The sequence below is a fragment of the Mya arenaria genome, chromosome 6, assembly GCF_026914265.1.
Source record: "Mya arenaria isolate MELC-2E11 chromosome 6, ASM2691426v1".
Classification (NCBI taxonomy): domain Eukaryota; kingdom Metazoa; phylum Mollusca; class Bivalvia; order Myida; family Myidae; genus Mya; species Mya arenaria.
Window position 1 is genome coordinate 19,425,425 of NC_069127.1, and position 22,994 is coordinate 19,448,418.

General features: G+C 35.3%; 1 protein-coding gene across 1 annotated transcript; it reads right to left on the minus strand.

Moving 5' to 3' along the window:
* Positions 1–898: 898 nt before the first annotated feature.
* Positions 899–19,502, minus strand: LOC128238766 (NADPH oxidase 4-like). The gene is made up of 18 exons (XM_052955006.1): positions 18,913–19,502; positions 17,465–17,560; positions 15,626–15,739; positions 14,430–14,511; positions 14,054–14,160; positions 13,705–13,732; positions 6,755–6,827; positions 6,342–6,425; positions 5,895–6,051; positions 5,508–5,672; positions 5,042–5,104; positions 3,904–3,967; positions 3,477–3,546; positions 2,955–3,074; positions 2,455–2,563; positions 1,666–1,725; positions 1,427–1,494; positions 899–1,124 (listed from the first exon to the last, which is right to left on the minus strand). The coding sequence occupies exons 1-18, from the start codon at positions 18,967–18,969 to the stop codon at positions 1,007–1,009; spliced, it is 1,635 nt and encodes a 544-aa protein (XP_052810966.1). The 5' UTR covers positions 18,970–19,502; the 3' UTR covers positions 899–1,006.
* Positions 19,503–22,994: the final 3,492 nt, after the last annotated feature.

A 22,994-nucleotide genomic window follows, 5' to 3' on the forward strand; every position in this document is an offset into this window, starting at 1 on the left:
TTATCTTTTATTTTGCTGAATTGACTCTTCTCTGAACCGTACTATCATGTTTATGGGGGCATTTTAGAGTGTGGCTTTATTTAACTCTATTCCTTAATGAATTGTGAGCACTTTACATATTGTTTTTTATGCGAATTGCATGCTGATATCCTTTCACATAAACGCAATACATATTGCGAAGTATCTTCAGAATATAAATTTACTAGCGTGTTTTTTCCTTGTAAAACAAACGCCATATGTTTCTCTTTAAATGAAACGTGAATATAAAACATATGGATAATAAGTCATTTGTTTATAGCGCTGTGTCTTCCAGTCTTCGGAAAATGAAACTCTTCTTAGGATTATAGTTTCTAGCAGATATCTCCTGATCGAATTAGTTTGTCTAGCTTCGCCCTTTAACACATTAATGTCGCATTGGACACCATAATACATCGGATAAACGTTTCTAAGACTCTTCTCAAGCAACCTCTGGCATTGGTGTTCACATACATGCAGTTCATGTAAAAAGTTCTGTAGTTGTATTTTGCGAGGTATTTCAAGTCGCAACAAATACTTTAATGTATATGATCGTAAAATCAGAATATCTTGAACAACGAGAACATATTAGAAAGTAACTATAAAGTTTGAACTTAATTCTTATTGAAGTCGCAACAAACATTTCAATGTATACGACCGTAAAATCCAACTAGCTTGAACAACAAGAACAAATCAAAAAGTAATTAAAATATTTGAACTTAATTATTATTTTGTCGTAAACAGAGACATAGCTATTTAATCTGGTCAGAAATGTCAATAAGCTGTCACCCCAATATGGAATTGGTGACTGGCGAAATTGACGTAGAACTCGAACAAAGTTGGATAAAGTTATTGAAACAAAGTTATACAGACAAACGTTTTTGATTTTTATTAGGTAAAAACTCCAGTCATATTGCACAGCAATTTTGATCCCGAAGATGGTAAAGTCCAAAATATTGGAAATCATATACGGTTATAGTAATTCAACTTATTATATTGTTTCTTTGTGGCATACATATTGAACATTCCTGGACGATAAATCTAGACAAATCCGTTTGGCCTCCTTACACATAGGCGGTGGACCACACACAAATACTCCAACTTTCGACCTGAAATATAACCTGTGATAATACCTCGAAATACAGTCCCAATGTAGTTGATAATAACACCACAAAGTGGTCGATAAGTAACAGTTTCAAGCAACAAGACGACGGTTGTCAATAAAAAGTGTGCTGCCAAACAAACTACATGAACAGGTCCAGCAGTCAAAAAATTTAATATAAGGAAATTGCGGGATACAAAACTAATGCTTAAACTAATGCTTGTTTTAGGTAGATGCAAAACTGTAGGAATCAAATACAAATATACTGTTAATCTGTATTGCAAATCACTGATGTAAATCCGTGCATACCCTTTTTTGTGATTTAGATTGTGAAGTATGGCTCGTATATTGGGCCTTCCTTTTGAAAATGTTTCGTGCTGAAATCGAAATTATAACTTGAATTTTAACATCCATTTGCAGACTTTGATGGTAATAATTTAATTAATGACTCGAGGACTGATCATATTTTGAACGTGTGAATGACAATAATAAATTCAGAAGTTAAAATTTACTAAACAAAAACATATGAAACGTTACACCATACATACCTGACTTAATTTTCTTTGGCCAGTGTAGTACAATTCAGCTTTAGTTTGGATGTTCACAACCTGAGGAATAGCAAGATGTATTTATCATGCAGACATACATTATATTCTAACTTAACCAAATATGAGCAAATAAACTTAGTCGAACCGAAAACTCTTCATTAAAAGTTCGCTGTCTACGATTTAAAAGTGTTTTCAGCGAGCGGGGGACCAAATAATGTCTACTAAATTAAGAAAACTGCAGGTTTTAACGATTAGGCTTATTACTTATTGACAGCCGATAGGCAATTTCATTCACCGGAAATCTAGATTATTATCGAAATAATGAGTGACGATAACCATAAATACTTTTGGAGTACACTATACATACATGAATCAAACAGCAGTCTTGGATAAGGTGAGTTTGTTTATTGACAGCAATGTAAAGTAAGGCGCAATTAAGGCCTTCATTTCTCGAAACATCTTTAGTTCCTGCTACAGAATTAAGCTAAGCTCAGTGTTTTTGTTTTGGCATAATATATGCAATATTTACATTCGTAACTGTTTTAGGACTTCAAAAGGAAATTATCTGTATGCTTACAACCATAAGTTCTATGTATATTCATTTAAATCATAGTTAAAGAAGTACGTCTTAATGAAATAAGTCACTTTAGCTTGTAAGGCTTAAGATGGTTCGAAATATGGGGGCCTGTTATCGTTCCGTTCTCCTAGCACCGTCTTAATGAATATTCTATGACCAGTGGTCAAACCCTGTTAAAGGTAAACTTGTAGAAAAAATTATACGATCGTAACCTTAGAACGATGCTGCTCACAAATAAGTTCAACGAATTTCAGAAGTAGGTCATCCCTTGTGACGAAAATAATGCATATACGATGTGATTTCTCAGCATGTTTAAACCTCCTGGAATTAAAAGCATTACGTATTAATAATTGATCACTGTACAATGATTATATAAATAATTACATGTGATTTTTAACTTCCTTAACACAATTTATCTTTTAAAGATTAAATTTTCTTTTACATAATCATGATATCGTTATCAGATCTACAAATATAAAAGGTGATTTTTTGGTAAGAGATTAGCTATATCAGTCAATATACTTATCAAAGTCTTAAATTGTGTATGAACTTAACAAACTTGCAAAGAATGACTCTATTTAAAACAAATGACAGTGCCTGATGTAAAATGGAAAGATACATATAAATGTTTGAACTGTTTGAAGTTCTTGCCTCAATCAAGTCAATAACAGGAGATATGTAAAATATGTTCTCAATTTCCATAAACCTATACCTGCACCACGCTAACACCGGCGCCACTCCTACCCCTCCAGTTACTATCACCGCGTCTTTATAGCCGTCAATATGCTCCAAAGGAGACGTGAAAGGACCGTCTATTCTAAACATCTCGTCACTATAGCAATGAAATGGTGGGTATGATTCTTTTAAAGTAATGTTAGTTTCAAAAGTGATCGATCAGCTTCTTCTGTCTGACAACAACAGAAAATGGACAACGGGTTACGAAACGAGAGTAAACAGCAGCCAATTGTATAAAAGTGGTTTATTCTTTGGTTTGGTCAAAGTTAACTGAAAAGTCAATATGTATCCCTTAAAACAATATAAACCAATCAAACCATTTAAATGTGCAGGCTAACCGAAATATAACCTGTAGACAGTTTTATAGTTTTATACAATTGGCTGTAGACAATTGTAGGGGATAGATATTTGCCAGTGCAATCTTTCACTCTCTCTTTTTAAAATAATGCAGTTGAATCATTTTTAATAAAGAACTGCTAAAACGTTTTAGTTGACTTACCCATTATGGCGGGTCGTCGTAGTGCTTTCTGTGCATTGTTGTCTTGATGAAAGGCGATTAAACAACTCATCTAGAGAGATATATGAAGGACTGGTGAAAAACTACATTTAATTGGATTTTATATTCAATTCGTTGTTCTCAAAAGTTTCCAAATTTGGGGCTGAACTACAATTTATGTTGGTACGCGATATTCAGTGGAGTTTTGAGTGAATATTTTTTTTTTCAATTGCATGAATCGATAGGCAGACTTCAAATAGTTTGATATTGTTTGTTGCGCAGGATTCGTGTAGTTATTAAATTAGTATACTCCACACAAGTGGGGGAACACTCAGACATATTACACTTTAAGATATTTTTAATACAATGGCTGTTTTTATTAAAAGTTATTCAAAAGAAGTAAGACGTCAAAAAAGTTTGAAAAGCATACCTGTCCAGTCTCCTGCCCGACCTATCATCAACTTCAGTATGTGTTCGTTCGCCGTGCATGGAACCTACAAAATAGGCCACAGACAGGCGTTACATTATCATAAATTAAATATGGAAACAAAAGTTTGCGCATAACATAAACAGGGTGATTTCTGCATAGGAGATGTAAGCGTTTGAGATTTAAGCAAAATGACCTTTCGGCTGAGAGAGGATCTATCCGATGGTAAAATGATATTGATATACTTTTTTTGACCAACAAAATTAACATTCATTTACATATCCTGCACAAGTCCCTGTGACATATAAATTGTTTGCATACGGTAAAGCCAAAACAAAGAAAATGGGCGTGGGCAGACCTTCGTGTACTCTGAAAACAATCAGTTATTGTTAAGCCACACAGTAAATAAATAGTGTGTGCAAATAAGCCATGCGTCCCGTAAGGCCCGTATTAATGCATATTGATGATGGATACATCCCCTTTGGGTGCATAATGTTTACAACACAAAACAATACAAACGAACAATTTTTCATCGGCAGCAAACACTTGGAATCCACCAGTGCCACCAGTGCCTTACACCAAACTAACAACATTAATGAAACGGGTTTTTTTCAACTTTTTTTGTTAAGGTAATTAATTGTATATCTGCTCTGTTATATACAACTTACGTTTGATATGAAATTATGCTCCATATACCGCCGATATATAGGTGACTTACAGTCCCGATGGGCCGGGTGTAAACTATTCATTATGAAATGTTATTATGCTATGTACACATGCCACTATAATAAACAATTTACTTACTTACTTACTTACTTACTTACTTACTTACTTACTTACTTACTTACTTACTTACTTACCTACTTACCTACTTACCTACTTACTTACTTACTTACTTACTTACTTACTTACTTACTTACTTACTTACTTACCTACTTACTTACTTACTTACGTATAAGGCATACAAGACATAAGACTGGGGCGGACTTAAATTTACTCATCAAATGTGCTGTAAAAACTCAACCCGAAGAATAAACAATGGCCAATAGATTCCATTATCCTTACTAGAGGATAAATCAGTAAAGAAATTTGTTTCAATAACCCACAACAGAAACTTATTCTAAGTGATAGTTCATAGTACCTCCGATACTGTGAATGGATGCCATTCTAGAGAAGAAATGACTGGACAGTTCAACAGAACATACTGAAATATAGATGAATATGAATGCTGTTTGAGAACATATATAAAAATGACAAAATGTTGTACAACTAATTTAAGGCATCTAAAACGCTAAATTGTTTCTAAGTTTAGTCAGATGAATCAGATGTTGTCTTAAGATAATGACTTGTTCAAATCGAAAGATCGCACAACTGTTTTGGCTACGCACGTTGTTAAAGCGAGTCCATGTTCAAATTAAGCATTTTTAAAATAAAGAAGTGTATAACAAAGATTATGCTATTCATAATATGTAAGCGTGAACTTTAAAAGCCTCAGTTCACAAATGCCAGAATTTAATCGAGGAAATGAGTTGCGTTCGTTTAGTTACAATTACTTAATTGAATGATTACTTCAGAAGGTATAGAAAGTGAACCTATTAAAAATGTACCTGTCCCGGCTTCGCTTTTATAAAGGTGCTCTTCACTGCCAGTTCTAGGACATTATCAGATACAAAGGTTACACTGAAGTCTGTCACCTTATGAGATCTACGAATCATTCGGTACACTACGTCACAGCAGTAGAGGATGAGCGGCAGTATTAGCCATTGCCAAGACTGAAATGGAGAGAAATATTGACCCAACAGTAAATATAATAAAACTTAGTCGTCTTGAAAATTGATTTGCAATGGTATAAAAGCTCCAGAGACGTGATGTAACCGCTGTTAAAACTGTACATATAGAGGAAAGACAAATGTTGAAAAACAAAGTTAAAGCAAAGAACATGATACCCTCAAGAGTTCTTGTTGTTGTTGTTGTTTTCAATTTTAAATACCTACCGAACATGGAATATGATCAAATTTTGCAGCGTCTAGACAATGTTGTTCGGGTTGGTTTGACCCATTTACGGGCAACAAACTGTCTTCAAAAGGAGCCAGAGTGAGATTGCATCCTGGAAAATGGCGGTCGGTGTTGATCTGCCTCCGTAGCGGGCCTCTACATAAATTTATAAAAAGGCACATAACTTTAAAAAAATATAAATGTACAATTACATTGTTCGTTCGATCTGTTTTCTAAACAATCATTTGGATTATCTTAAGTGTAAATTCCCAAGTGCAATAACATTTTAGGCTGAGACCATCATTAATGTATGTGTGCTATTTTGCTTACTCGAGGGGTTAAACAGTTTAGCAGGGCAAATTTGTGATTCGTGATTGATAATCTTGACTCTTTAACAGAATATGAAATTAAAATGGGTGAAATGTTTACATTTCGTGTATATTTACCTGTGACCGTGTACAAGAAGTAACGGCAATAATAACACTACTGCGAGACGATGACTGTACCAAAACATATTGAAGAAGCGCCTCCTACAATCACAACATGATCAGTTCACAATGGCAGTGTATTTTCATTTCAGCATTGCCAAACAACTTTAAATTATTAATTCAGCGAATTAAGAAGTCAAATTAATTCAACTAAGTTCCAGGAAAGACAACACTGCTGACTAACATTTTTAATTGAATGAAACAATAGAATGTAGCAACAATCTAGTGTTAAAGCAGCGAAAGCACGTGACCCCAATATGCATATCATACCACTGGATGGTTCCAAACTAGACTCAAATATTACATCCATTAAACACCACTTGTATTTATAAAATAAGTGTCGAAATAATTTATGCACAAACTATTAATACCTGACTGTTTGGAGGCTTGTCCAAAATAACACACACAAAATAATGGTCATGAGTAATCCAGTGGCCCCAGGAACTGAAGTAAAATTAACCACTTGCTTGATTCAAATATTTAAAACAAAACCGATTGAATTGTTTGACATTGTACAGTGGCATGGAGGCGGGACTGTGTTTTTTATCTCATAGCCACGACCTACTTATTCGTTCTTATGATTTAGTACATTGTGATATCGACTTAATTTGTTGCTACGACTTAGTTATCTCGTTGTCTTGGTTATATCGTGGTCATGACTTTTATTCAGACGACTTTTTTTTCTCTAAGTCGTGCCTATGAGATACTTATGTCTTCGGAACTAGATAGTAAGTCGTGGCCATGATATACATGATATACACAACCGTGATAATGAGTTAGTAAGTCGTGACCATGATATACATATTATACAAAACCGTGATAATGAGATAGTAAGTCGTGGCAATGATATACATGGTATACACAACCGTGATAATGAGTTAGTAAGTCGTGGCAATGATATACATGATATACAGAACCGTGATAATGAGTTAGTAAGTCGTGGCAATGATATACATGATATACACAACCGTGATAATGAGTTAGTAAGTCGTGGCAATGATATACATGGTATACACAACCGTGATAATGAGTTAGTAAGTCGTGGCAATGATATACATGGTATACACAACCGTGATAATGAGTTAGTAAGTCGTGGCAATGATATACATGGTATACACAACCGTGATAATGAGTTAGTAAGTCGTGGCAATGATATACATGGTATACACAACCGTGATAATGAGTTAGTAAGTCGTGGCAATGATATACATGGTATACACAACCGTGATAATGAGTTAGTAAGTCGTGGCAATGATATACATGGTATACACAACCGTGATAATGAGTTAGTAAGTCGTGGCAATGATATACATGGTATACACAACCGTGATAATGAGTTAGTAAGTCGTGGCAATGATATACATGGTATACACAACCGTGATAATGAGTTAGTAAGTCGTGGCAATGATATACATGGTATACACAACCGTGATAATGAGTTAGTAAGTCGTGGCAATGATATACATGATATACACAACCGTGATAATGAGTTAGTAAGTCGTGGCAATGATATACATGGTATACACAACCGTGATAATGAGTTAGTAAGTCGTGGCAATGATATACATGATATACAAAACCGTGATAATGAGTTAGTAAGTCGTGGCAATGATATACATGTAATAAAAAACCGTGATAATGAGTTAGTAAGTCGTGGCAATGATAAACATGGTCTACACAACCGTGATAATGAGTTAGTAAGTCGTGGCAATGATATACATGGTATACACAACCGTGATAATGAGTTAGTAAGTCGTGGCAATGATATACATGATATACAAAACCGTGATAATGAGTTAGTTAGTCGTGGCAATGATATACATGATATACAAAACCGTGATAATGAGTTAGTAAGTCGTGGCAATGATATACATGTAATACAAAACCGTGATAATGAGTTAGTAAGTCGTGGCAATGATAAACATGGTCTACACAACCGTGATAATGAGTTAGTAAGTCGTGGCAATGATATACATGGTATACAAAACCGTGATAATGAGTTAGTAAGTCGTGGCAATGATATACATGATATACAAAACCGTGATAATGAGTTAGTTAGTCGTGGCAATGATATACATGTTATACAAAACCGTGATAATGAGATAGTAAGTCGTGGCAATGATATACATGTTATACAAAACCGTGATAATGAGATAGTAAGTCGTGGCAATGATATACATGGTATACACAACCGTGATAATGAGTTAGTAAGTCGTGGCAATGATATACATGGTATACACAACCGTGATAATGAGTTAGTAAGTCGTGGCAATGATATACATGGTATACACAACCGTGATAATGAGTTAGTAAGTCGTGGCAATGATATACATGTTATACAAAACCGTGATAATGAGATAGTAAGTCGTGGCAATGATATACATGTTATACAAAACCGTGATAATGAGATAGTAAGTCGTGGCAATGATATACATGTTATACAAAACCGTGATAATGAGTTATTAAGTCGGGGCAATGATATACATGTTATACAAAACCGTGATAATGAGATAGTAAGTCGTGGCAATGATATACATGTTATACAAAACCGTGATAATGAGTTAGTAAGTCGTGACCATGATATACATGTTATACAAAACCGTGATAATGAGATAGTAAGTCGTGGCAATGATATACATGTTATACAAAACCGTGATAATGAGTTAGTAAGTCGTGGCAATGATATACATGTTATACAAAACCGTGATAATGAGTTAGTAAGTCGTGGCAATGATATACATGTTATACAAAACCGTGATAATGAGATAGTAAGTCGTGGCAATGATATACATGTTATACAAAACCGTGATAATGAGATAGTAAGTCGTGGCAATGATATACATGTTATACAAAACCGTGATAATGAGTTAGTAAGTCGTGGCAATGATATACATGTTATACAAAACCGTGATAATGAGTTAGTAAGTCGTGGCAATGATATACATGTTATACAAAACCGTGATAATGAGTTAGTAAGTCGTGACCATGATATACATGTTATACAAAACCGTGATAATGAGTTAGTAAGTCGTGGCAATGATATACATGTTATACAAAACCGTGATAATGAGATAGTAAGTCGTGGCAATGAAATACATGTTATACAAAACCGTGATAATGAGTTAGTAAGTCGTGGCAATGATATACATGTTAAACAAAACCGTGATAATGAGATAGTAAGTCGTGGCAATGATATACATGTTATACAAAACCGTGATAATGAGATAGTAAGTCGTGGCAATGATATACATGTTATACAAAACCGTGATAATGAGATAGTAAGTCGTGGCAATGATATACATGTTATACAAAACCGTGATAATGAGATAGTAAGTCGTGGCAATGATATACATGTTATACAAAACCGTGATAATGAGATAGTAAGTCGTGGCAATGATATACATGTTATACAAAACCGTGATAATGAGATAGTAAGTCGTGGCAATGATATACATGTTATACAAAACCGTGATAATGAGTTAGTAAGTCGTGGCAATGATATACATGTTATACAAAACCGTGATAATGAGATAGTAAGTCGTGGCAATGATATACATGTTATACAAAACCGTGATAATGAGATAGTAAGTCGTGGCAATGATATACATGTTATACAAAACCGTGATAATGAGTTAGTAAGTCGTGGCAATGATATACATGTTATACAAAACCGTGATAATGAGTTAGTAAGTCGTGACCATGATATACATGATATACAAAACCGTGATAATGAGTTAGTAAGTCGTGACCATGATATACATGTTATACAAAACCGTGATAATGAGTTAGTAAGTCGTGGCAATGATATACATGTTATACAAAACCGTGATAATGAGTTAGTAAGTCGTGGCAATGATATACATGATATACAAAACCGTGATAATGAGTTAGTAAGTCGTGGCAATGATATACATGTTATACAAAACCGTGATAATGAGTTAGTGAGTCGTGGCAATGATATACATGTTATACAAAACCGTGTAATGAGTTAGTGAGTCGTGGCAATGATATACATGTTATACAAAACCGTGTAATGAGTTAGTGAGTCGTGGCAATGATATACATGTTATACAAAACCGTGATAATGAGTTAGTGAGTCGTGGCAATGATATACATGTTATACAAAACCGTGATAATGAGTTAGTGAGTCGTGGCCATGATATACATGTTATACAAAACCGTGATAATGAGTTAGTAAGTCGTGACAATGATATACATGTTATACAAAACCGTGATAATGAGTTAGTAAGTCGTGGCAATGATATACATGTTATACAAAACCGTGATAATGTGTTAGTAAGTCGTGACCATGATATACATGTAATACAAAACCGCGATAATGAGTTAGTAAGTCGTGACCATGATATACATGATATACAAAACCGTGATAATGAGTTAGTAAGTCGTGACCATGATATACATGATATACACAACCGTGATAATGAGTTAGTAAGTCGTGACAATGATATACATGATATACAAAACCGTGATAATGAGTTAGTAAGTCGTGACCATGATATACATGATATACACAACCGTGATAATGAGTTAGTGAGTCGTGACCATGATATACATGATATACACAACCGTGATAATGAGTTAGTGAGTCGTGACCAAGATATACATGATATACAAAACCGTGATAATGAGTTAGTAAGTCGTGACCATGATATACATGATATACACAACCGTGATAATGAGTTAGTAAGTCGTGACCATGATATACATGATATACACAACCGTGATAATGAGTTAGTGAGTCGTGACCATGATATTCAGGATATACACAACCGTGATAATGAGTTAGTGAGTCGTGACCATGATATACATGATATACACAACCGTGATAATGAGTTAGTGAGTCGTGACCATGATATACATGATATACACAACCGTGATAATGAGTTAGCAAGTCGTGGCCATGATATACAAAACCGTGATAATGAGTTAGTAAGTCGTGGCCATGATATACATGATATACACAACCGTGATGATGAGTTAGTAAGTCGTGGCCATAATTTACATGATATACACAACCGTGATAATGAGTTAGTAAGTCTTGACCATGATATACATGATATACACAACCGTGATAATGAGTTAGTAAGTCGTGGCCATGATATACATGATATACAAAACCGTGATAATGAGTTAGTAAGTCGTGACCATGATATACATGATATACACAACCGTGATAATGAGTTAGTGAGTCGTGACCAAGATATACATGATATACAAAACCGTGATAATGAGTTAGTAAGTCGTGACCATGATATACATGATATACACAACCGTGATAATGAGTTAGTAAGTCGTGACCATGATATACATGATATACACAACCGTGATAATGAGTTAGTGAGTCGTGACCATGATATACATGATATACATAACCGTGATAATGAGTTAGTGAGTCGTGGCCATGATATACATGATATACACAACCGTGATCATGAGTTAGCAAGTCGTGGCCATGATATACAAAACCTTGATAATGAGTTAGTAAGTCGTGGCCATGATATACATGATATACACAACCGTGATGATGAGTTAGTAAGTCGTGGCCATAATATACATGATATACACAACCGTGATAATGAGTTAGTAAGTCGTGACCATGATATACATGATATACACAACCGTGATAATGAGTTAGTAAGTCGTGGCCATGATATACATGATATACAAAACCGTGATAATGAGTTAGTTGGTCGTGGCCATGATATACAAAATCGTGATAATGAGTAAGTAAGTCGTGGCCATGATATACAAAATCGTGATAATGAGTAAGTAAGTCGTGGCCATGATATACAAAACCGTGATAATGAGTAAGTAAGTCGTGGCCATGATATACAAAACCGTGATAATGAGTAAGTAAGTCGTGGCCATGATATACAAAATCATGATAATGAGTTAGTTAGTCGTGGCCATGATATACAAAACCGTGATAATGAGTAAGTAAGTCGTGGCCATGATATACAAAACCGTGATAATGAGTAAGTAAGTCGTGGCCATGATATACAAAACCGTGATAATGAGTAAGTAAGTCGTGGCCATGATATACAAAACCGTGATAATGAGTTAGTTGGTCGTGGCCATGATATACAAAACCGTGATAATGAGTTAGTTGGTCGTGGCCATGATATACAAAATCATGATAATGAGTAAGTAAGTCGTGGCCATGAGATACAAAACCGTGATAATGAGTTAGTTAGTCGTGGCCATGATATACAAAACCGTGATAATGAGTAAGTAAGTCGTGGCCATGATATACAAAACCGTGATAATGAGTTAGTAAGTCGTGGCCATGATATACAAAACCGTGATAATGAGTAAGTAAGTCGTGGCCATGATATACAAAACCGTGATAATGAGTTAGTGAGTCGTGGCCATGATATACAAAACCGTGATAATGAGTAAGTAAGTCGTGGCCATGATATACAAAACCGTGATAATGAGTAAGTAAGTCGTGGCCATGATATACAAAACCGTGATAATGAGTTAGTAAGTCGTGGCCATGATATACAAAACCGTGATAACGAGTAAGTAAGTCGTGGCCATGATATACAAAACCGTGATAACGAGTAAGTAAGTCGTGGCCATGAGATACAAAACCGTGATAATGAGTAAGTAAGTCGTGGCCATGATATACAAAACCGTGATAATGAGTTAGTAAGTCGTGGCCATGATATACAAAACCGTGATAACGAGTAAGTTAGTCGTGGCCATGATATACAAAACCGTGATAATGAGTAAGTTAGTCGTGGCCATGAGATACAAAACCCTGATAATGAGTAAGTAAGTCGTGGCCATGATATACAAAACCGTGATAATGAGTAAGTAAGTCGTGGCCATGAGATACAAAACCGTGATAATGAGTTAGTTGGTCGTGGCCATGATATACAAAATCATGATAACGAGTATGTAATTCGTGGTTACGAGATTAGAAAAAACCCAGACCGTAACATTGTGATATTTGTAAAAGAACCCTTACAGAGGCGGATATGCTTGCACATGATTTAGCAATGATACATCGATTAGTACTAAGGCATCGATTAGTATAGGTAGTGTGTATACTGCGGCTTGAGCTGCATATACGGGTACCTGGATGCTCGCGGATAATAGACTATTTGGTATATAGCGGGTCCAACATGCATACCCGCCCGTGCTCTAAATAGTACTTGTACTGGTCGTCATGTTGTACGTGTGCATTATACATGGTGCTTCTTGAACTCATGTGTATTTTGTAGTAAAATAAACTACATGAACACGTCAGTACAACCATTATAGATAATAAGCTAAAATAATTGTGAAAACCTACCTGTAAATATTAAAATGGATAGACAGACCTGAAACGAAAAAGAAATTTGGAAACATTAGTGTTTGAAATTGATGAAGCATGAGTAGTAATACAGAAAACTGATTAATATTTCATTTAAAATTTATTTTTCTTCATATAGAATGACACCGTACGATGAATTCCAAACAAGATTTTTTTGTCAACAGTCTCGCGCACACGAAGGGGCAAAATGACGACTTATCATGTTCATAATGACTCTTGATTCGAAAGCAAAATACACCGCGCATGTAGTCTTGCACTTGAATGCATTTGCGTTTTGGGGGAATTAACTACATGTATACTGTTATGTTAGTTTTACATAAATTGAAACCTCATATGCCTGTGTTTGGTTTGGGAAAGGATGTAGACCAGCTACATTATCGTCCGTGTTGATCGAGAAGTTTATTGTGTTGAAAGAATGGGCAACCACATGAATAACTGCAAAAATATTGAAACAACGTTGTTTTAATATTTAATAACTCAACAGGGACTAGATCATTTGTAACAGGGTAAAACAGAGTTCTTGTTTACTGGCACAAAGTCAATGCAGAAGGAAATGTGTGAGGAATTTGGCGGATTTGTTTATATATACATAAAGTGTACGATTTATTTACACGCGGAATTCTCCATGTAATGAAAGGTATATTGAATTAATGAAAACTTTATACAGGTACGGCTTTAATTTGTTTGAATAGGAAAAAGTTTACCTGTAAAAATCATAATAATGTTCCCAATGAAGACATGGAAGGATGTTGCACTCCATCTCAACCAGGTCAGTCCTAATCCAAACTGCAAAGAAATATTCATATTCTGATTACACAGAAAGTAATACACATTTATTGACTAATGGCGAGTATATGCCGTACTATGGGTGATATAAAGTAATATGCTCCTAAACATCGTCGCGATGAATATCACTTTATATCTATGAAAACGTTTATTAACAAATAGCAGCATTCTATGTTTCAGTATATGCTTTGGGTGATACTCTAACTAGAAGACAGTTACCATAATGTTTACCGGAAATGACATTACAGTTGAAATAATACAAGGTTGTAACAGAAATTTGGTGCTATTAAATATTGAAACTAAACAGCTGCACATACAGTTCAGTTATAAATACTTAAACTGTATACCTACAAATGTAAGTTGGTGTTTCAATGATTTAACTAACTTGACAATCTAAACTTCAAATTCATTGCGATTATTGAGTGCTTCGAACTACAAAGCTTCAGTTGTTAGTTGGTAAAATATTACGGCGTTGCAAATGTAATTGTGGTCTATGAATTCTGAAATTTACACAACTTCAAAGTAAATCAATGGTAACATATTTTTTTTTAAATTCTACAAACTAGTACAAATATATGGTGGCATATTACTGCCGTAAGATTACCTGTTAGCGTTCGCATTATATCACTTAATTTCGCGATGTTTACCTAGCTATCTAGTTAATATTCGCGACTAAAAACAGGCTTGAAAGTGCCCATAACTGCCACCTGTTACCGTTTTAGGTGTACAACAATAACAGGATGACAAGTTATTTCTTGCGAATTCTACTTAATAAGTAACATAATAACTGGTTATTTAGATATGAGTCATGAAACCTATAAATAATTCATACAACTGGTTATCTACTTATGATTTGCAAATTTCACTGAATAAGTGTTAAGACGAATCGAATAAGTATTATCAAATATTTATTATTAACTAGATAGCTAGATAGATATCGCGAAAATAAGTGGTTAACACGAATCAATTTGCGAATGTTAACAGGTTATCTTACGGCGGTTAAATGCCGCCATATAAATCTACTTTAAATGAAATTTGCTTTTTACACGTAATTAAAGCTATAAAACTACTTTTCCTGTAACCCAGCAATTCACAAATAGTGGACATGACATACTTTAATGAGCATTCTATTGCCCCACAGAGCAAGACCCCGACACAAGGGTATCAGCACAGCAGCCAGGTTCATGTGGAGCACTGCCGCAGACGCACGAGCTATGCACAGCCATATCTGAAAAACCATGTACACAGGTGGTTAAATGCCGTGCTTGGTACACGTTTCAAGGGGACTATACACAGCCATATCTGGAATACAATGTACACAGGCGGTTAAATGCCGTGCTTGGTACACGTTTCAAGGGGACTATACACAGCCATATCTGGAATACAATGTACACAGGCGGTTAAATGCCGTGCTTGGTACACGTTTCAAGGGGACTATACACAGCCATATCTGGAATACAATGTACACAGGCGGTTAAATGCCGTGCTTGGTACACGTTTCAAGGGGACTATACACAGCCATATCTGGAATACAATGTACACAGGCGGTTAAATGCCGTGCTTGGTACACGTTTCAAGGGGACTATACACAGCCATATCTGGAATACAATGTACACAGGCGGTTAAATGCCGTGCTTGGTACACGTTTCAAGGGGACTATACACAGCCATATCTGGAATACAATGTACACAGGCGGTTAAATGCCGTGCTTGGTACACGTTTCAAGGGGTCTATACACAGCCATATCTGGAATACAATGTACACAGGTGGTTAAATGCCGTGCTTGGTACACGTTTCAAGGGGTCTATACACAGCCATATCTGGAATACAATGTACACAGGTGGTTAAATGCCGTGCTTGGTACACGTTTCAAGGGGACTATACACAGCCATATCTGGAATACAATGTACACAGGCGGTTAAATGCCGTGCTTGGTACACGTTTCAAGGGGACTATACACAGCCATATCTGGAATACAATGTACACAGGTGGTTAAATGCCGTGCTTGGTACACGTTTCAAGGGGACTATTCACAGCCATATCTGGAATACAATGTACACAGGTGGTTAAATGCCGTGCTTGGTACACGTTTCAAGGGGACTATACACAGCCATATCTGGAATACAATGTACACAGGCGGTTAAATGCCGTGCTTGGTAGACGTTTCAAGGGGACTATACACAGCCATATCTGGAATACAATGTACACAGGTGGTTAAATGCCGTGCTTGGTACACGTTTCAAGGGGACTATACACAGCCATATCTGGAATACAATGTACACAGGCGGTTAAATGCCGTGCTTGGTACACGTTTCAAGGGGACTATACACAGCCATATCTGGAATACAATGTACACAGGTGGTTAAATGCCGTGCTTGGTATACGTTTCAAGGGGACTATACACAGCCATATCTGGAATACAATGTACACAGGTGGTTAAATGCCGTGCTTGGTACACGTTTCAAGGGGACTATACACAGCCATATCTGGAATACAATGTACACAGGCGGTTAAATGCCGTGCTTGGTACACGTTTCAAGGGGACTATACACAGCCATATCTGGAATACAATGTACACAGGCGGTTAAATGCCGTGCTTGGTACACGTTTCAAGGGGACTATACACAGCCATATCTGGAATACAATGTACACATGTGGTTAAATGCCGTGCTTGGTACACGTTTCAATGGGACTTGTAAGTATATGCATACTGTCATAAATGGTCGAATTAACGCACTAATGATAACACCCATCATCAACTCATATTTCATCCAACTTATTCGTTTTGAATCAAAATATCGTCTCTACATTGTTTTATTTTCTAAAAAAAATGGATAAAACATCTAAATATATAACGACATAATTTATGATTAGACAAAGTTTTTCTATTACTGCAAAGCTTTTAATTAATTATATTTTATCCTCCGCAATTGCAAATTGTTGACGCACTTACCCCAAGAATTTGATGTAGGTAGATATACTCGGGGCTGTATTTGTAATCAACGAACGCCCTCCAAAATAAAATACCACACAGACTGCACCACACTGCCTGCAGTATTGAATTATATTTAATTAGCCAATTGAGAATTAATTGAAGATGAAGTCGCACCTGTTTCTTGTCTTTCCTGGTGATCTTAAAATGTTCAGAACATGTCAACACTAACATCAAAACAAGAATTTAAAATAATATACGATTTGAAATTATTTTAGCTTAAATGTGAATGTGATCGATAACAGGAACTACCAACACTACCACCACCACCACCACCACTACCACTACCACCACCAATACCAATACCCAAACCACCACCCCCACCACCATCACAACCATCGCCACAATCACTACCACCACCACCGCCACTATCACTTCCACCACTACCGCCACCACAATCATCGCCACCACAATCACCACCCTACTACCACCACCACCACATACACTACCACCACCAACAACAACACCACCACCACTAACACCACAACCACTACCACTTCCCCTTACACTACCATCACCGTCACCACCACTACCACTACCAATACCACCACCAATACCAATACCCAAACCACCACCACCACCACCACCATCATAACCATCGCCACAATCACTACCACCACCACATCCACTACCACCAGTACCACTACCGCCACCACAGCCACCATCACTACCACCACTACCACCACCACAATCATCACCACCACAATCACCACACTACTACCACCACCACCACCACCACCTACACTACCACCACCAACAACAACACCACCACCACTAACGCAACCACCACTACCACAACCCCTACCCCTTCCCCTTACACTACCATCACCGTCACCACCACTACCACTACCACTACTACTACTACTACTACTACTACTACTACTACTACTACTACTACTACTACTATACTACTACTACCACTGCTACTACTACTACTACTACTACTACTACTACTACTTCTACTACTTACAGGTATTATCATAATCATTATTATTATTATTTTTATTATTATTATTATTACTATTATTATTATTATTATTATTATTATTATTATTATTATTATTATTATTATTATTATTATTATTATTATTATTATTATTATTATTATTATTATTATATTATTATTATTATTATTATTATTATTATTATTATTATTATTATTATTATCATCATCATCATCATCATCATCATCATCATCATCATCATCATCGTCATTAGTAGTAGTAGTTGTAGTAGTAGTATAAATATTATTATAATATAATTATACTACGTCTTGTTATTACTTTAATTTTTAATAAAAATATAATGTTGATGATTACTCAAAATGATTTTAATATTTCAAAATAGAATTACTCGTACTTTATTTAAAATGACCAAAATTAGAAAATAATTAAGCATTAAAGTGATACCTTGAATAATGTTTTTGTCCCATTATTAAGTATCCAGCCATAGATTCTACAGCTCATGTCGACGACTCCTCACATGTTACAATTCCCAAGTTCAATGCACGAACTAATTCAAGAGAAGCACGTTTACCTGATGGATAGATGAGTAAGATTTTCACTCCCTTCGATGACTAAACTTCTTTATCAGACAACAAAGAAAGAACGTGCATTTCTGTTTATTTCGTGTTAGTTATATTATTTATAATAAAGATAAAATTTATTTTATTTGAACCATTCGTTTACTTAACTTGTCATGCTTCGTCTTGTATTTGCTCATTCTTTTTGTTTGTCAAATTTTACAAATTGCGTATATCCTTGTAATCAAATCAGTATTTACTGATAAGCATCTTGGCTGCAATAAAAGAGAATACCGGAACTCCTACAGCTCAGTGGGAAGCAAACAGGATGGCAGGTGTCAGGATAGGCAAACTAGAGAACGTGTTGAGGTATGAAGGCGAATAGGTTCTAGGTGACACTAATTCAAGAAGCAGATATAATCTTTTCGCGTTCTTCCCTCGATGTTTTTGTAGCAATCCTTTGTTAAAAAAGTAAGGCTGAACCAAATCGATTCTTTCTTTAATGTCGGGTTCAAACTTCAAAACTAAACTATCCGGCAGGAGCAATGCAACAAAGTGCCATTCAAAGGGTCATTCCAAATTTATCCTTTGTTAAGTGTCAGTTTCCAATTCCAAAACTAAACTGTCCGGCAGGAGAAATCCAACAAATTGCTATCCAAAAGGCCATTCTAAATTAATTCTTTATTATGCGCAAGGTTCCATTTTCAAAACCGAACTATCCGACAGGAAATATCCAACAAATTGCTATTCAAAAGACCATATCAAATTGATTCTTTGTTTAGTGCCAGGTTCCCAATACCATTTATTGCAGATTTCACCAATGTAAATCATAAAGAAAGCTTTATATACTTGGGAACATACACCTAGCAATTTTAACTGCTTTCTTCTTAACACAGGTCACCTATGTTTGAATGAGTTAGCTCAATAAAACCATATAGCTTTGCTTAAAAAAGATTTTGGTAATTATTGTTGTTATTTTGTTCTTGTTGTTGTTGTTGTTATTTGTTTGTTTTATATTTATTCTGACGGTTAAAAACCTACCCGCTCGATGGCAATAACCATAAAGTAATTAAAGCTCAGCCTTATGAAAATTTGTAGAGGCAATATCCGGTGTTTCTTTCAATTGTTTAACATCCTTTCTTCCTGTGTTTAGTTATTTGCTTGAAGACAAATATCTTATATTTTCACAGCACACCTGTAATTCAGTTTACACTATTACATAGTTTAATCGTGATGGCTCAATGTAATGTATACAGCTAATGTTTGCCAGACTCCTGTTACTCCACTTTACGGACATTTTTATAAAGATGCACTCTTATTCCCAAACAAGATTACCAAAAGTGATAAAGATGTTTTAATTTATCAAAACGAATAAATAAATGTCGAAAACAATGGTTCTTATGAAGGATACCGAGCTTAATTTGAAAGAAACGAGCACAAAACACGGTATTTCTACCTTAATATGAGACTATAGCAGACCAACGTATTTTTTTAGCATTCGCCTATCATTTAAAAGAGCGCTGTTAACTATACGGTTAGAATCTTGTTATCAGTAAATAATATTTTCCATAAATGCATTATTTAGTTAGTAGTTAAAGGTTGATCAATCGAAATTGATGCTTGTTATACATGTGTATGCATTGGTTTTGATAAGAGTGTCACTTTAAAGTATGAGAATGTCTATCGTAATTGGTTAAAGCGCTTGTAAAACTTATTTTTGTATACGTCAGTTTTCGGGTGAAAATTTAATATGTGTACAGAACAAAACACTCATTAAATGATTGTATATCTCAGATGATCCAGGACTTCCCGTTAATGTGCTAAACGTTGATTATATTTTCATTTAATGTTGGTAGAAATCAATTAAACCTGATGAGCAGTCACTCTTTTGGGGAGCGGGTATGGTAGTAATTACTTTTATTGTTCTGTATATTACACTCCACTGATACATACATGCCAGTGCCGTAGCCACACTGAGGCACACCGAGGCAACTGCCTTGGTTAAAATTTAGAAAGCAAATAAATAAAGTAAATAAAAACAACTAATACAATGAAAACTAATAGGATCGACCTCTGAATTCGTGAAACGAATACAATGTTACATTTAATTATGAAAATGCTGTAGCAACAGACACTGAGCAAAACCGAGGCACCTTCTTTGCTTTCATTTAGCACTGCCGGGACTCTGTACACTGTATCAAACCTACAGCAATGCCTTTTTGTCCGCGCATTGAGGGCACGCTCTTTGTATAGAATGGCACTCCGTATTATTCAATTGATTCCGCATGAATTTCAAAAAAAATATATTTATAATAGCCTTGACAATATATACAAATGTTATCAACGAATTATTGCATGTTCCATTTCATGCATGCTAAAATATTGGCTACATGTATCAAATATATAATCATTTAATGAAGTTTAATGGAATGAAAGGCTCCGATTGCTAAGTGTAGAGCACGCTTGTTAAAGGCCTAGTTTAATAAACGTAGCACACCCCTAATGAAAACCTCTACTTGAAACTCTTCTATTTCAATGCTTTAGCCTTCATGTTGTTAAGCACAGGACTACAAATCTTTTGAGGTTTTCAAGGTGGTGGTTCGAATCCAGCCAGAAGCACTTTTTTTCTTCTTCTTTGGTTTCATTAGCTAACATTTTTTTAAAGAAGTTAATATTTTATTCAATTAAGCTTCTATGAAGATTTTATAACTTGCAGGCACGGCCGAAAGAGGTGGTTGAGAATTACAAACTTTTTTTTTAAAATGAGACGGTAAAACATTTTGATTTTTTGGTATAATGTTCCCAAAAGATTAAAGATAATTATTGATAAAGAACAGGTCATAAGTATTTCTAGAACATGTCGATTTTGCTTTTAAACCTCGAAATTCCAAAGTATGTTAAAATTGAAACAGTACAGTATGATTACAATTGTTGGTGATGTGATCAATAATGTAATATTTCTGAAAGCAAATATATTTCTTGTTACTCTGATACCAAATTATTACCAAAATGTTGAAATATAAATGAAAAAGAGGATTTTCTCTTGTCTCTCGGGTGATGTCGTTTTTATCGACAATTCTGAAATGGGGGTAGGGTAATTCAAATTTAAATAAAATTGAAATTTGACGGTAATTTTCTTTAAAATTTTGTTTTTGAATTCAAAAAATGATACACATTAAGAAATTATCAAGCTGATCATAGTTCTAAATGGTACCCATTAGGGGTATGCTACCTTAAGGAATGTTTGGCATGACAATCCCCTCCTGTGCATCTTCTGCTATTTGCACTGATGTCAGAGTAGGGGCCAATTTACTGTTTATTCGTATATAAGGCAATTAGACAATTAGATTAAGATCAGTACACGCAGGTTGGGTACAATATACGGCTGTTTTTTTGTTCAAAACTTTTTTCTTCTTTTTTTTTTGGGGGGGGGGGGTTGGGGGTTGGGTGGGGTCAATTATAGATGGATTAAACTAGGCCTTTAAATAAGCAAACACAGACATGTCCACATGGCCATAATGAAGTTATTATAAAACTTCCAGCAAGGAGATTTCCTCTCAGAGGGACATGGTTAAAAGTCCAAAACCGTGAGAAAGGAAATAATATTTTTTTATGAACTGGATAAGTACATAAATTATGATGAAAAACTTTCTAAACCAACTTTACATCGCTGCAGCCAATTACAACGGGACATAGTCCTAACAATTCTCGAGGAGAAGAGTTTGATGGTACATCGACAGTGAGTGGCCAAGTAATTGGCGTTCAGGCTCGGATTACTGAACTTGATCTTTATGCTAAATATGTCATGTATTGTAGAAACCATTGTGTAAATCAAATAGTTGTCTCATCATGCACTCAGGTTCCATCAATTTGCAATTTTATGAACACATTTCAACAACTTACTTTCTTTTTTCACAACTCCGCAAAATACACAAGGCGCATTGTCTGACCAATGAGCCGACTTCGCCA

Bases quoted from the DNA above. Each gene is read 5' to 3' on its own strand.
- LOC128238766 (XM_052955006.1), bottom strand. From the start codon at position 18,969: ATGAGCTGTAGAATCTATGGCTGGATACTTAATAATGGGACAAAAACA. The intron at 6,052-6,341 runs GTAAATATACAC...AAATTTATGTAG, and splicing joins CTTCTTGTACACGGTCACAG to AGGCCCGCTACGGAGGCAGA. The intron at 1,495-1,665 runs GTATGTATGGTG...TTTCGATTTCAG, and splicing joins GCCAAAGAAAATTAAGTCAG to CACGAAACATTTTCAAAAGG.